The sequence below is a fragment of the Plectropomus leopardus genome, chromosome 1, assembly GCF_008729295.1.
Source record: "Plectropomus leopardus isolate mb chromosome 1, YSFRI_Pleo_2.0, whole genome shotgun sequence".
NCBI classification, from domain to species: Eukaryota; Metazoa; Chordata; class Actinopteri; order Perciformes; family Serranidae; genus Plectropomus; species Plectropomus leopardus.
Window position 1 is genome coordinate 24,964,849 of NC_056463.1, and position 17,520 is coordinate 24,982,368.

The window sequence follows — 17,520 nt, forward strand, 5'->3', positions numbered from 1 at the left end:
TCTGTGGACAGAATCCCATTAGTTGCTGACACAAGGCAATTTATTTTGAAATGTGCAGGACCATGTTGTCGGCAATGCAGGACTTCCTACTTCAAGAATGAGTGGAATTTATGCTTATAAATGTGGAAATACAGAATTCACAGTTGCAGGCAGTGATGCAGCAGCGAAGTTGCAACAATGCTGCATGTGTGAATACTACAAGCATGAAACACGCTGCAGCTTGGCAAGGCTGCTGCCAACACTGCTTACACTTGCTGTATATAACAGGCCTTAGAGTGCTGGAAACATTATAACTGCTGCTATCATTATTGCTCCCTCCTTGAGCCGGATTCAACAAATACAGTCAAAGTCTTGTATGAAAAGATACCATTTTTGGACCCGACTGAAAATGTATCATAACCTCACAGCTGAGCACAATTACTGAACAAAACTGAATAAATGCATTTGTAAATAAATAGTTACATACATTTTAAATTTGCTTCTACCTCCACTCTCTTTCCTCCAGCCAGCCTTCTCTCACTCACACTGCAAACATATTTTTGTGTGTGTGTGAGAGAGAGAAAGAGGGAGGTGCACACACTAGTGGCTTATTTTATGTAGCCTGAAGCTTGTGTGTCTCATGTCAGTCAGGACTGTGTGAGTGCTTACCTGCATGTGTGTACAGTATGTATATGTTTAAAAACCACATTTTATTCCTTATACTACTTAGTTTGCCTGAGTAGAAAGGTAGCCTTTATCCATAAACACACACACATACACACACCAATCAGATGGTCGCCAAGGTTGAAGCTCCTGCCCTGTAAGTGTGTGTGTGTGTATCTTGTGGTCTTGTGGTTTGTTGACATAGCCGAGGAGGCAGTGCTCACATTGAGTGGTCGCATTTTACTATTAGATGAAATGTTGCTTTGTGTGGACACACCCTTGCACACACACGCACGCATGACGCATGCACGCACAAGCGCGAAAACACACACACGCGCGCACGCAGGCACACACACACACACACACAGACGGTATATTGATTGAGGAAAAGGAACAGGCTTGTTATTGACGGAGTATTATTTGCGTGTAGCAGACAGTACGTTACATTCATTCTCTTTTCCTTGCTAGCAGACGCTCATTAGATTTTAAACATATGGCCCACCAAAGAAGCTGACCACACACACACACACACACACACACACACACACCCACACCCACACCCACACTCACACACACACACACACAAAAATCCAGATAATCTACAGTCAGGGCAACGTTATAGACTTTGGGGTGAAAAAATCTGTTTAGATGCAGTCCTGTCTCCTCGAAATTACATTTATACAAAACTAATTTGAAAGCCCAAATATGTATTGAGGGAAATGTAATGCAGAGTGTTATCGTTACGTTTTACCTACCTCTAAGACTAACCGCCATTCCTAATCTTTTAATCCTTCTGCGATTCGTCTTTTAAAATTCTCTTTAAATTTAATTTTTTATTGTTTAAAATAGTAATTGTTTATTTTATTGGGAATCAAACTAAATTTAATTCAATTTATATATTTCTGTATTCCACTGAACTCCTTGGCATATTTTTTTTGTATAATTTATATATTAATAATCTATTTATGTGTCCACACATTACTGTATGTGTAAAAAGAAAATTTGTAAAACAAATTGCCCCTGGGGGGGTTTAATAAAGTTGTTTGAATCTAAATTGAGCAATGTTTTTTTTCTATTACCATAATGAGAAAATGTCTCAAAAATGTTGATAGTTAACATATCAGCAAAATGTTCACTGACAATGTATATCTGTTGTTTCCTGCTAAAATAGGCAAAACATTATTCACTCGTGGTAACTACGCCATTATTTTTCATACCTTTTTTAAATTAAAACTTAACTGATGTCGCAGTTGTTCCCTAAACTTAAAATGCCTTTGTTGCTGAAACTTAAGGGCCAATTCATAATTTCTGCTTTTCTACCCATGTTCACGAGGGTCTGCAAAAACCCTATGTGGACAACCACGTACAGCCCATTTTTGTGACTGCACTGACTGCACGCATGGCAAGTATGTAGCCTGGGCATGCTGCAATCTCTCATTTCACAGTCCAGTCGATTCCAAAACACTGCAGTCAAGCCAGCTGTAGCCACTGTACTGCGGTGAAGGTAGTACATTCACCTCAAACTCAATGTCTGTCTTGTTTCAGTTCCACCTGATGTTGGCAGTAGGACAGTAAACTCAACTCTTGGCCCTCCCGTTTACTGTTCACGTGAACGTTGCTGTCCAGTGACGTACATTGAGAAAAGTATGTGTGAGCCTTAAGTCATAAGTCTGGACATGAACACAGGATTCTGATGTCACAGTCTCGCAGTTTGTTCACCATTGTCAACCCCTTATTTGAAAAGCCATGAATGTTGCGTTTCATTATCTGAAAGAAATGTATTTGAACATAATTAAGCCAGTGATTATGTTGCCTGAATTATGCCTGCAACAACGTAATTAACAAAGTAGTTTAGTAAAAATAAAACCAAGTAAATTCACAAAATGTTGGCAAGAAAGCTGCCTGTTCATGTAACTGATGTGCTACCAGTCAGTCACTCATTATTTACTCTTGTCTCTGTTTTTCTGTTCCCTGTCAATCATCTGTCTTTCTATCTTAATGTCCGATTGTCTAAATCTGCTGAGAGATAACCTGCGGCCATCACATGTCTATTGATTTAATGCACATACACACACTTCATCTCCATAACCCATGTATTGATTAAGCTTCACTAAACAAAAAGTGCCTACCCATCACTTTGATTAATCCTGTACATGCCCAGCCTTTTCCCTGGCACAATACACTGACATATTCAAATGAAAGCCCCAGCATGTTCAACAACTGTATTTGCTGTTTTCACTAGTAGCGATTAGATTGTTTGTGTGTTCCTATTAGATGTTAATGGTTAAACTATTCTGTTTTGTTTCTGTTGTTAAATCAATCAGATGGAAAATGCAGCTGCAAATGTGGATCATTTTCTTGGATGACAGTTATTGAGAAGATGGTGGATGTGATGGCTCTGTTTGTGAGATGCAGGAGCACCTGGTAATAGCAGTCTTTCAAAAGAAAGCAGTTTTGGAGACAGAGAAGATTTTATGTCATCTCTTAGGAGGAATGTGCACAGCAGAATCACGTAAAATGATAGAAAAGTAACCCTTTTTCTTGTGGAGACTACACATGTTCAGATAAGGTCTTTACCATTTACCCAAACTTAAAGTAGCATTATTTTTATATATAACCATATGCTCTATGCTGAAACCACTGTTGTAACACTCAAGACCAGTCTCAAGACCAGTTTCAAGACCACTTTTTTCATTTTAATTGGGACTTGCCGCAGTTTCAGACAAATTAGGACTCGGGATTTTATTTCAGAGACGGTCAAAACCACAACCACTAAGTTGCCTGTGCCAAAAGGAGTGTTGAATAAAATGAAAAAATAATAAAATAAAAGTTGATTAAAATCTTCTTATTGTTTGTATTTGTTTGGTCATAGATACCGGATATCAAGACATCTCTCATGGTACACTTATATATACACAAATCTATACAGTATGGCAATAAAAGAGGTGAATTTCCATTTGTTTTCTGGGTATTTTTATGGGAATGTAGATCTTTCATATCAATTGCGTCAAGCAAGCACAAGTGTGTCATGCAGTGTGGGACTCGCACTGGTCTAGTCTTCGTCTTGACTCAGTCTCAATTCCTCAAAGTATTGGTCATGAACTGATCACGGTTAACTTGACTACAACACTGGCTGAAACTATCACTTGTTCAGAAAAGGGAAAAGCCTACACAGACACCTGGCCTTAGTGTTACAGAAGAGGAGGACTGGTTGAAAGCATGATGATAATTACAGTTATGAAGTGAGTTGGCACCACCTTCAACAGATGTTTTTTTTTTTTTTTTTTTTAAGTACAGAGACACACACTTGCTGATAACATGCTAACGCTACATCAACACTGACAATTAGCTCACAACGTCACACTTGGTCCTTTTAACCCCAACATCAGTCTGAAGAGCCTTAAGTAAAGCCAGACTTTTACAAGGAATAACAATTCCTATTTTATGACCTTTTGTCAGATATGCTTTGCAGGAGAAATATTTTAAGAGGGTCAAATGAGCTTTAGACACAGATGTGTTTCGGGTGTGTGCATGTGTTTTGCTTGTTAACTTTGATATTTAGACCAGAGAGTCGTGGCAGGAGATTTAGAGCAGCTTTGCTCTGTGTGACTGGCTCCAATTAGTCTGGAAAAACACACGTGCACACACACGTAACAAATACCTGTACATGCATTTGTGCACACGGGCACAGATAACTGCGCAAACAAATTGGACAAATACCCGGATTTCTGCACACAAGAAAGTACGCTTGGATTGCTCACACGGATGCATACACACAACTTCACCAGCCCAAAACACCAGTGAACTAACACAATGAGAGAAATCAAGGACAGAACAATGCATTAAGTGTTTCAGGTGGTTAAGTTTTTATGTTTAGATATTTTTGGTCCGTCAAGCCTTTATCTCAAAAACTTTCCAGCTTCTTGAATGTTGATATGTACTATATTGAATGTTCTTGGAAACCTGCTAACCTGGCTGAAGTTGTTGGAATAAAAACAGTCACATGGTCCGGGGGCGTCGGGTGGCTCAGTGAATAAAGCAGGTGCCCCATATATGAAGGCAGTGTCCTTGGCGCAACAGCCGCAGGTTCGGTTCCAGCTTTGCCCAAAGTTGTTAGTGCAATATCAGCAGCTTTTAAGAGATTTTTCCGAAATGTTTAATTTCCATAGCAGGCTTATGATTATTGCTTAAATGTCACTTGGGAACCAAAACCAATCATACCTCCAAAACTACCGGTAATACTGGTAATATCTGATGTAAACAGTGATTTAAGTGCAGAAACATTGGAAATGTTGAAGAGCACAAGTTGCTAGGGTCAGTTATAACCGCTACATCGATGTATACACAATCCGTGTAACCCTGACCTAATGCCTTGCACTCTGTTGCTGCATTTGCAAGGTTAAAATTAGCCCAAGGTGTCTGAAATCAAGGTGGTATTTTGTTGAAGTTTTTTTTTTGTTGTGTTTTTAACAAAAGTGCTAATTTGTCTTTACAAATCATCCAAGGTTTGTTTCTGAAAGTGCACCATTAGCATTTAATATCATGCTTTACCAATTCAGTGACAAAAGAATGGAAAAATGGGTTTAAAAATGAGAAGCTGAAAGCAACTGAAAATGCTCGAAATGTCAGGGTTTATTTGAGTGCTTCTGTTTAAGTAAATTTACTTTAAATATTTTGAACTCATCTCCAAGAAATGAATGAACAAGAAATCATTCACATTATCTTTACAGAGCTGTTCCTTCTTCATCAAATACTTTTTATTCCCTTTTTATGGGAAATACATTTTGTAATTTCCTAGTGCTAGAAACTGATAGCCAAGCAATTAAACTCGTGTGAAGAAAAATAAATGGCTGCTCTTTTATATTTTCATTACCTATTGCACCAAGATGCTTTACAGATGCTTCAAAGGTGCAAAGTCACATCATGCACTCAACACACACAATGTCAGGCTGCAATGTAGAACAACCCATGCAGAAAAAGAAAAGAAGGGTGAGGAAAAGAGAGAGTGAGTAGAAGGTCAGTTCTTTTTTCATTCCTGTATTAAAGGACTCTACTTGCTGCCAGCTCCAGTGACACTTTTACCTTTTAGACCCAAAGGATGTAGTGTGTGATTGTGTGTGTGCATGCGTGCGTTTTTGTGTGTGTACTTGCTTTTGCACGTCATTCTGTGTGTGTGTGTGTGTGTTTCTCAACACATCTTCCCCCGGGCTACGATGCAATGTTTCTTGGATTTTCTATAAATATTCATAGTCATGATTTGTTCAACACGCCTATCATTCCTCTCCTCTCCTCTCCTCTCCGTTTTCCGTAGTTACATTCTCCAAAACATGCGGTTCTTGCATTATACTGCTCTCACTCATTCCTCCAGACATCCATCTAAATCTCGGCTCTCTGTTTCTCTCTCCTTCCAGGATCCCTCTTTCTCTCTCCTCCTCCATGATAAGCTTCAGGTGCCCAACAGCTCTCGGCGGGCGTGGAACGAACGTGACAGCCGCTGTGATGTCTGCGCCACTCACCTAACTCAGCTCAAACAGGAAGCCGTGCGCATGGTCCTCACCCTTGACCAATGGGATTTGTCTCCCCCCTCTTCCCCTCCAGCCCTGATTGGACGATATGGATGTCAAGGACCTTCAGGTCCAGTGGGAGCATCAGCAGCACCAGGAGGTCCTGCATCACGAGACTGGATTCCTCCTTTTCTTCCTTCCTCCTCCTCCTCCTCCTCCTCATCAGCTGCTGCTGCTGTTTCACACCCGCCTTCACAGTCACTATCCCCAAGCCCAAGCCAGACCCCAACGCCAAGCCCAAGCCACGGAACATCCAACGCCAGCCATGGGAGTCCCTCAGTGGGGCAAACATCCGGCAGCTGTGCTCCCACAAACCAGCAACCTCAAGGCCCAGGGCACAGACTCGGGTCCAAGCCCAGCTCCCTGGGGCTTGGAGGTGGGGGGGACAGAAGAAATGGTTCCCCCAGTTTGGGAAAAGTTGGTGCCCAACAGCACCCAGTGACTGGAGTAAACAGCCCTGGCAATAATAGTGGTAATGCGAGTGGAGCAGTACTGAGTACAGCAGCTCTGCAGGCCCATCAGCACCTGAACCGAACTAATGGAGGCGTTACCCTCTATCCTTACCAGGTAAGACACCTGTAAAGGTGTGTGTGTGTGTGTGTGTGTGTGTGTGTGTGCGTGTGTGTGTGTGTGTGTGTGTGTGTGTGTGTGTCTGTGAACCATGCAGTCACACAGAAAAATGTGTAGAGTTACTCTCATGAGGATATTGCAAATATTACCATGGAAACTAAAACAATTAATTGTGGTCTTATATAATTACAACAAACTATAAGAGGCTACAAGCTTGCAGATGAACACATCTCTTGATAGGATTCCGACAGACAGACAGGACTTGTAACATTTTAATTTTTCAGCTTGTAGGTGCAGCTACCTTTGGTAGTGAGACCTTTTTTGGAGAGTTGACACTGATAACACCTGACCTCTGAGATGATGTGTTCAACATAAACAGACAGGCTCCTCTCTATTCTCCTGCACACTATCAAAGACATATTAAAGTCTGTCCTGCTTTATACATTTATTTCTCCTCAATGGTAGAAGCGCTCACTTAAAGGTCCAGTGTGTAGGATTGAGAGGGATATTTTGGCAGAAACTAATATAATACGATAAGTATGTTCTCTTTAGCGTATAATCACCTTAAAAATAAGAATCACTGCATTTTTGTTACCTTAAAATTGTTACATAGGGAGCGGGTGCTCGTCTACAGAGATCCCCTTTATGTTTCTACAGAAGCCCAGAACAGACAATCCAAACACTGGCTCTAGATAGGGCCATTCACGATTATACATTTTTGTGTTGGCCACAGTAGTTTGCAGCTCCTCCACAATGAACAGTGTCGGACAAACATTAACTTGTAAAACAGGTTACATTATTCAGTGTTTTTATCCGGTTTAAATCATTGGGTCCGTTCAGAGAGGGAGGGATCTCTGCTGATAATTAGTCGATAAAAACCTCCTGTATTTCTGGATCAGCGATAAGGTTAGCACACATTAAGTTATCACAGAAAAATATTGAGCATTTATTAACTCATTGAATGCCACTGACGTATATATATGTCATTCAAAAGCCAACGTTCGAGTGCCATTGACGTATATATACGTCAAAGTGTGTTTTCTGCAGCTGGCACAAGGGGGCACTCTCACGCTCCTTGTGTGTAATTTTGGGGCTGCTGGGATTCGTAGTTGTAGTACAAAAGACGGTAGCTCAAAACATGAAGTGGAGTAGCCGGGATCAGAGAGCAGAGTAATCTGTACGGAGGTGATGCGCCAGCGGACGCTGGAAGAAACTCTCATGGATCTGCCCCCCCCCCGCTCTTGACTGAGTGTCCCGCAGTCATTTGAAAAAATGAGTGTTCAAAGCAGGCCCGGTCGCCCGAATACTGCAGGTAGGAATATTGGAAGAGGACTCCGGTTCTATTTTGTGGGTTTTCTCTCTCTGGAACTGGAGCTGATTTGTTGCATTGTGATGTACTTTGTATATTTACACATTAACACACATTTGTAATACAATTTTCAGATGTCTTTTATGTAATTGAAGGCAAAATTATAACATTCAAATCACTGTTTTGCTTGACAGACTCCCTTTCACAAAAATGCATTTTTCTCAGCTTTCTAGAAAAAAAATGGTCTTTTTGATGAAACTAGCCTCTATTCAACTTCAGATAAATCAAGAATGGAACAAGGTGCAAACAAACGTTTTTTCCATGACGAAAAAGAGAGTTTCTTCTTTCATTTGAGCAATTTGGTGTTTTCAGAGTCTTTGTACAAAATATTCTGTGGGTCTTGAAAGATGACTCAAAATGGCCAGAAAAGCTGGCACAAGCCACTTTCCATTATATAATAGGGCTGGCACTCAGTGAGTTAACAGGTCCTGGGCTAGCAGCCCATCTGCAACATGCCAAACAACGTAGGAGAAACGTTTATTTGTAATGTGAAACTGCTTTATTCAGCGTTTTTACAGGTTTTAATCATCTCGTCGATTTGTTTTGGAGAGGAAGAGACCTCTGTGGATAATTTGGTGGTCCTGGTAAAATCCTCCTAAGCAAATGAATACTGAAGGAATTTAAAAATGGAGGAGTTTCAGCAGGTTGTAATCTGCAGTCATCACCCTTAGATGCCACTAAATCCTCCTAAATCTCACACACTGTTCCTTTAAGGGACTAGCTACAAAAAAAGTTAATCAAAAATCTTAAACTGCAAAGAGACGTTGTGAAGTTTGTTTCTCCCCTAAAAGAGATCCCGATGAGGACTCAATAATGGACATAGAATTCATGGATTCAATAACATCTCTGTTCGAAAGAGAGGCAAATGTCGTCTTTTTTAACAGGAGCGAGGCAGGACATAAAGCATTAAGTAGACATGATGTAAAGTGTAGAAGTGACTCAAAGTGAAAATGGAGATAAAAGAATGAATTTTAGGAAGAGGGGAATCACAAGTAGACAACAGAGGAAGATAGTAGGGGGGAGAAAACGCCTCAGGTGATGTGTGGTCTAGAGGTGTATGGAGGGAGGCAGGAGAGCTGAGACTGCAGGGGAGATCCAGAGGTGTGTGTGTGTGTGTGTGTGTATGTATGAACGTGTTCTACAGATGTAATAATTCATACAGTGATAATTAGAACTCTAGGGACTCTATGTCACACACCCCCAGTACCCCTTCACTCCTTCACTCTCATTCTTTCACACACACTCTTTACTTATTCCTTATGCCTTTTTCTTTCCCTCTCCCCTATTATTTCTCCCGTCTTTCTCATACTTTGTGTGTTTCGCATTCAGCCCCTCTTCTATCTTTCTGTTTCCCATCTCACATTGTTTTTATGCAGCTCATGACTTGAATTAGATTCAGAGATATGGAGTCATAGATGGAAATTACTTTGTCCAATCTCTGGAATTGTTTCGTTATCTTTTCCTACTGGTCAGAAATAAATTAGGCATGACAGCCTCTATATATTCTGGCATGTCTCTGTGGAAAAGACAATGAAAGTGTTCAAATTTGAAAGAGCATTTCTTTCTTGCCTAATTTCAAATAATCACATAATTATGACTGATTTTTTTTTGGTTTAATTTTTTTCCCTTTACTTCTGCTTATTTATTATTTTTGGATAAATTGCCTCATGTTGGCGGTCTACAGTATTCATGAATGCGTTGATTTTGCTTTTTTTAAAAAACTAAAAAACATGTTTCTCTTAAAAACAACATCTTTTTTTCAGGTTTTTTATTTGATGTTTGTTGCCTTTCATAATATCACACTGTTTAGATGACTTAACACTGTTAGCTAGCAAGAAAGAAAGCAAAAAAACAAACATTTTTAATGCATTTATATCCATTAAATATGTATTTGTTTGTGTGTGTGTTGTTTTGTGTGCATGTACATTAAAACAACTTGTATTTCAGCATCTGTGTGCAAGTGTGTGTGCAAATGGGCTCTGTTTTGCGTACAGTATGTGTTGTTTGCATGTGTGCATGCATTTACCAGTGTATTTCTGTGTTCTGTGTTTTAGTTTGCGGCTGTGTTGGGAGGCTTGAAATGTTAGCAAGTCTTGAGTGTTTGTGTTTGGGCTTTGACAGTAATGGTGTTTCAGCAGGAAAGGAGAAACAGAGCACAATAATAAATCACCCTTGTTTAGACTTACCCCCGAGAGAGGAAGCAAAGGGGGAGGAGCTGAGCAGGGAGATGATCAAAAAAATACAAACGGAAAGTAAAAACGAGAAAATGAAGAGCAATTAGAGTGACAGACAGAGAGATGTGGGCAGAGAGGATGAAGAGAAGGTTCGAGAGATGGGTCGAAAATACGAGAGAGAGGAGACCATTTATTATATTCGTGTATATGGACAGACTGCTGAGATGTCAAGCGACCTCTGCTCTGTATTTCCTTTTTGCCACAGAATTGGATGTTGTTGCTTCACTGCTGTGCACTTAAGAGCATAAAAACATTGTTGTTCATGTTGTTGCATCAGTGGAGCTTTCAGATGATCTTATGGTGGAAAATGAAAAACCTCTTCCAACATGTTCATGCAGAACGAGAAAACTAACACATGTAGAGTGATTGCAGGGAAAATGAGTAGGGTTTCACTTGAAACTCTGCACCCAGAATCAGAGGGTTTTATGGGAAATGTGGTCTTGCGCTTCAGAAATACTGACAATAGCAACACTGGTATGGTCTTATTTGATGTAATTACTATTATTCTTAATAAATTACAGTTAGTCACCTTCAGAAGGAGCTCAACAAGAAACAGAGGAGACCGAAGGGAGGAAGGACGCAGAGGTAGACAGAGAATGGAAGAGACCCGTCTGCCAGTGTAGTCGACATTAAAATCCTGCTGGGTCAGCCATCTAAGGGGTGACAACCTCCGTATTTTATATTTATTGCGACTTTTCCTTTTGGTCCCACAAGAAGTGTAGAACAAATGGAAAATGCTGAATCAGTCAGAACAAGGAAGACTGATTATAACAGAGTGAGTGTGAATCTGCCAGGTAGTTTACTGGGATTGGTGAGCCAGTGAAGGTCACAAACTCTTTTTAATGGATTTCAAGTAATTTCACGTTTAATCACTGATTAACGCAGATTGTTTTATTGGCAAAAAGTCCAATCTAACCCCAAGCTTGCCTCAGACTGGCTATCGTACACATATTAAGGTTTAACAGCTCAAGGTAAAATTTATCGTCAATAATATCGTACTCAATAATAACACACAGAATAAAATCAAACAAAAACACGTACAAACACAGGAAAGTGTTTGTAGTATGAAATACATCATAATGGACTATATATGTAAATGGCACAGCAGTGGATATGGAAATTAGTTAATCTGTTAAGTCAGTCTACATATTGAGAGGATCCAGCATATGCTAATTTCCTGGGTCCAGTTACTGACCAAGATGGTCACAAGTGCAGACCAAAGGTCCAGACTTTAAAACCACTGGGTGAGGTCAGACAACAGTGTGCTCAATGATATATAGGTCTTTAATTTTACCAATGAAACAACACAAAAACCCATCTGTCCTTTTGTAGCATAGCCAACTGTGTCACATTTGCAATTACTGTTCCCTGGAACAGGCAAAAACTGTCAATTTACAGTTAATTTACTTTTTGGTCTCTTTTAGTGCTGGTGGTGTCTGTGCTACTCTTGCGCTCTCTCTCTCTCTGGCAGGAAAAAACAAATCTAACATTGTCTCTTTGCCCTCTCTCTGTCCTTCAGGCGGCTAATTGAAAACAGGTTTATATTGTGTGTGCCTGTGTGTGTGTGTTTACACTGTTTCTGTTTGTTGCACCAGTGTGTATGTGTGTGTGTGTGTGTGTGTGTGTGTGTGTGTTTTAATTGTATATCTTGCACAGAGAAACAGAATGTGAGATACAACACACACACACACACACACACACACACACACACAGGTTTGCAATATTTCCCTGTTACAATTTGTACAAAATCAAAGCTAACCATCCATTGCCAACCACTGTCCAACTTTGCTGGATATCCTTATGGGTTAATTAGGGCAGCAGTGGTGGCGTATAGGTTAGAGAAGTTTGTGACCTGAAGGTCACTACTATGATCCTACTATGATAAGTCTGTTTGGGGAAAGTGAAAGAGCAGCGCTTTTTTCCACTACTGTCTGTCATGGGTCTGGCATAGTAATGGGAGTACAGTGGTCCGGTTGCTCCAGTGTAGTTGCACACTGGCCAGCAATTGCAAGTGAAGACTAATAACAGCACATAGATGGACAACGTATCCTCATTCAATGGATTGTATGGTATCTGTCGAATTAGCGCCTCACAAATGAAACTATGTGCTTAACGTAAAGTTTCTGTGGTTAGGTTGACTTTGGTTGATTGGCTCAGTGTTCAAATGGGTAAACAAAGCTGTAAACCTAGCATAAGTCCTGGGGGAAAGTCCCGGGTTTTGTGACCCATCCACCTCTCGAACCTGCCTTCTTAATAGACTGCTTCCTTCTTTGTTCCCATAAGTGCATTGGTCACATGATCACAGCCTTCCCAAATTCATCTCTTATACACAAATTACTGGCTCATGATTATGTGCTATATGTTATAATATTGGTGCATTACTTCTTATAAAGAAACACACAAAGGGTACAAGAGAACAGCCTAAGGCAGTTTAGTGTCTCCGATTTTATAAGCTTAAATAAATCTTGACGAGCACACCAAACTTACAAAACAATGCATATTCCATTAATTACTCCAGCCAAGGTCCCTCTGAGTTACTTTATGAGAGATAAGTGGACATGCTCAGTTGCCAAGAGAGGGCAGCATTTAGCATTGACGTGTAGTTTTGTGTTGCTGCATAAAATAAGAGAAATAAGAAAATAAGTGCATGCATGATTGAAAAAGTAGTGTTTTTAGTAATATCCTTTGAATCATGAGAGTTTTAGAAAGCACTTATCATCTCTGCTTTCCATAAAATCATCTGTGCTGCAAAGTGAATGTACATAAAACTACATTTCTTCCTGTCACTATTTTCTCTCTGTCTTTTGGCACGCAGTATTTAGCCTTGAGGCTGTTTCAGATTTGATTATGCAACATGCTGCACATATGTAGATAGGAATTAGATATTCTATCACACTCTCCTCTGCCTCACATTTATTCTCTCTCCTTCTATGTATAGCTATCATTTACTCCCACTCTTTCATTTCTTTTTTGCCTCCACTCTCCCGACATGTCATTTCCTTGTGTGTTGTCTATTTTTCATGACTGTTTATTGAATTCTTTGCTTATTTCTTCCCTCTGTCTCACATATACTCTGTTTATGTAATTCCATCTCTAATGCAGACTAAATAAACACCTTGTTTCAATCACTCAGTTATTTTTTAGTGTCTCTCTCCCACTTCCATTCTGAAAGGCCAGGCTCTCTCTCTGCCTCCTCTCTGCTGCAGTAAGCATTTAGATTGTTTTACAGATTGTGTCTATCCCCCTGATAAAAGCAGGCAGGACCACACACATGGACACACAAGCACATCATTTCCTTTTTCATCTTCCTGATACAAACCCGAAATTCTAGGCACAAATTCTATGTTGGCTGCCTGCAGTATGTGGTTGAAAAAGGACCGAAAAATAAAATAAATGTAAAAGTGACAGATGAGGAGGGTGGGGACTTGGGAAATGGCGTTTGTCTTGTAATGAAGATGAATGAGGCAGCTTTTACTTTTTTCTAAAAGCAGAGATAGAGAGGTGTGGGTAAGTGTTCTAGTGCAGAGAAAGAGGAGGGCTGAGAGTGACAGAGTAAGTGTCTAAGTGTTTATTTTTTATCTTGTCTTACTGGGGAAATCTGATCTCACATTCATCAAAGTCTCTCATTGACAGGTACAACCTCAGAATGAGGTGACATGAAAACATGACGGTCAGATGCTGTGTTTTTAATGATTTCACTGTTATACTCAGCACTCTCTCTGCCCTGGTGTTTTCCAGATCTGTGTCTCTGGCTTCGATGACCTGATATCCCCATAGGGATCATTAAAGTTTCATCCAGAGTAATTTAATTTAATTTATGGTAGAATGTAAAGAGAGAAACTCAGCCTGTGTACCTTGTGGGGAAAAGTCTAGAAGGAAAAAGAGTAATGACCTCCTAAGAACAAAGACAAACAACAAAAACACAATTCATTACATGACTACATAACCCCCAAGTGCCATCCATATCAGAGCAGTAACCAGGAGACCATGCAGGAATTTGTTCTGTCATCTCTGGGGTACTGCTCATATCAGCTAGTCTTACTAAGAAAGATGCTCATGTTGTTGCATTTGCCTCAGTCATACACCGTAGATGTATTCTGTTACACTGGAAAAGCACAAATCCACCTTCTATTTCCTGGTGAGGGATCTGTATCATTTAAAAAAAATACAATCCCAGTACCTTTATAGTGATACTGTTACCAATAGAGTACTTCATTTGATATCCATAATGTAAATGTAGTGGCATGCAGTATAGCCATACTATAGGCGTATAGGCACACTGATCTGCCAGCTTTGTCAAATACACATCCCTCAATTTACCTCATCACAGACTGTATGGGCTGTAGCTGCTATGGCGGGAGTGGGGGCTCCTTGCAGGAGAGGGTTGTTAAAACTGTCTGGCTGCACACACACTGTGACAGAGTTAGCTATTAGCTTTACACAGCTAATGTTACTTATTATGGTTATTAATGGGTTTAACAACAGTCAAGCCATTTCTGTGTGAGTGTGATCTTTAACAGCAGTCATTGTTTGACTTTGTACTGAGTTATTTTGGTTGATATGTTGTTTTTTTTAAGATGATTTTTTTTTTGTTTTTATTGCCTTTATTTGACAGGACCATATAAGTGTGAGAGGGGGAGAGAGAGGGAGGGCGATATGCAGCAAAGGGCAGTTGATGCAGCAAGGACACAACATCTGTATATGGGGCGCTGCTTTATCCACTGAGCCACCAGGCGCCCCATTTCGATTGATATCCTAAAGGTATTAAGTACAGATACAATACTCCTCAAGAGGTGCCAATGTTTTCTATTATTTCTCTGGACCCCAACTGATTTTCAGTAGATTCATTCTTTGAAGTAAGTACCGTGAGCATCCTTATTATTGTACTTTCTTCCAAATTTTATTTGTTTTATTCACTTTGTGTGTGCGCGCGCTTGATTCATTTTATTTATTTGTTTGTTTGGGTTTTTTGCGCTCCTGTCTTTCTCTGAGAGTTTGGGGGTTAGAGAAAGGTGCTGTTACATTTCTCAGTTTTAACAAAGCAAAAAGGGGGAAAACCATTTTCAAGAGCACAGATTTGTACTCTGCACATGATATTTGTATAATACCGGTTTCCAATTAAAAATATATGGTAGGAAAAAAGGAATCCAATCTATGGAGAAATAATAATACTATCCATCTATTCTCTGTGCGCAGTGGTTCAGATGCAGAACTAATTTGACAGCTTTCTTACAATAGCTGGTTTAATGAGATGCATGAAGCATAATTACCCATCAGCACACCGCAGTTTCAGATGCAGAGAAGCACAGCAAACCTTTTGGACTCTTGTGATAGTATAAAATGAATGAGGATATGGTTATTGCACTTTTTTGGCATCCATGGAAGGTGCAGCTGAATAAAACATAGAGTCTATCCTTTCTCTGCACACTGAGCTGCTGACCGCTACATATTATTCAACCACCTTTACTCTAGTTTTAAGCCCACATTATACTAACCCTCCACAGGGACATTTCTCCCACACCATGGTTGTTTTCCTCCTCCCATTTATAAGGATAAATGAGTAGCCAGTACAAATGTGCAGGTATTCCATGTAGCTCACTGAACCTTTATTCCATATGTTCACAACTCCTTTAATAATGCAGGGACAGCATGCTTAGCCTGAGCATTTGAAATGCATGTCGGTGCACAGAGAGGACGTATATAAACTATAGAGGCATCTCATTTACAATAGGTAATTTATCAAGGCAGTGGGCTGCGTGCTTGGACCCCAGGAGCCCTCAGCAGTAAATATACGTAGAGGGGAGCTGATTTACACACACATACACACAGGTGCAGAGAAATGCAGACACATGAACACACTCAGAAATGCTCACAATAGCCATACATGTTCACAGACTTAGTCTCACACAGGCTATCATTCCTCCATTGGAGCGTGGGGTGATGATTTAGGTGCTCTGCTGTCTGGCTGCTGGCAGCACATAAAGAACTATAATCAATAATCCATATCTATTTCACGAATGGGTCACCTACACACACACAAACACACACACACACACATATGACCACACACCTGTGCACACAGTGACAAAGTGCAACACACACTTTCATACAAAGCGGTTGAAATGCCTTTGTATTTCTCTCAAGCATCTTCTCACTCTCGACCAAAGACCCCCACACACATAAGCAACAAAACCTTAACGCTGGTGTGAGGAACTGTTGTTGTCCCCCTCTGACAGTGAGAGCAATTACATAAACATTGCCGGCATGTGGTATGACATGCAAAGCTTGCTGCAGCTCCCCCACCACCAGCAGCACTGTCTTTGTCTTTTTTTTGACTTTGATCCTTTCTTTGTTATCTAAAGCATCCACTCCAATTTTTTCTTCAACGCTTCTTAAGATTGTCTAACTTATCTTCTGTCATGCAGCTGTATTGCTAAGGACTCTAAAAAAAACTTTTGTTTCAAATTGTCAACATATATAGTATTTAAAAAAATATCAGAATCACACACATACAAACGAAGTATTAGGTCAGAAAAATTAAAAGCAGTGCCAAACTGATGAAGGCAACAAAAATTAAACTAATTTAAAATAAATAAGAGACCTGCCACCACTACTAAGGTATACTGACAAATACAGAGTTTTCCCTTGCAGCAATGGTTTAATCAACATTGTGGGAATTCCTTTTGGCAAGAGTCTGAATATAGTGGGCGTTCATAAATAAAAGTCCACTCTATATGTGGCTTTAAAGGAACAGTGTCTAAGATTTAGAGGAATTTAGTGGCATCTAGCGGTGAAGATTGCAGAGAGGTTGAAACTCCTCCAGATTAGAATTTCTTTAGTGTTCATTGCTTAGATTTCAAACTGGGAGCCAACCACCACAGAAGTCTCTTCTTCTCCACAACAAATGGACCAGGTGATTTAATCTGGCGAAAACACTGAATAAAGCCGTTTCACTTGTAACAAATCCGTGTTTTTGCGATGCTCTCATGACGGATAGGCTGTGAACTGCACTAGCTGATGGGAAAACGCAAATGACCCAGTGATTGGTTTATCCATTCTGGGTTACTGTAGAAACATGGCGATACATCAGCTGCGTAAAAAAAGGCAAAAGGCTAAAACAAATATTAAAGATAGCTATGTA

General features: G+C 40.1%; 1 protein-coding gene across 1 annotated transcript in view; it reads left to right on the forward strand.

Moving 5' to 3' along the window:
- The window catches only part of LOC121944145 (putative protein TPRXL), a 50,335-nt gene that overhangs the window by 28,224 nt on the left and 4,591 nt on the right, over positions 1 to 17,520 (forward strand). Inside the window, exon 2 of the mRNA XM_042487842.1 lies at positions 6,054 to 6,773. Within this exon, the coding sequence (XP_042343776.1) occupies positions 6,189 to 6,773 (585 nt within the window). The 5' untranslated portion in view covers positions 6,054 to 6,188. The remainder of the gene's footprint in view (positions 1 to 6,053; positions 6,774 to 17,520) is intronic.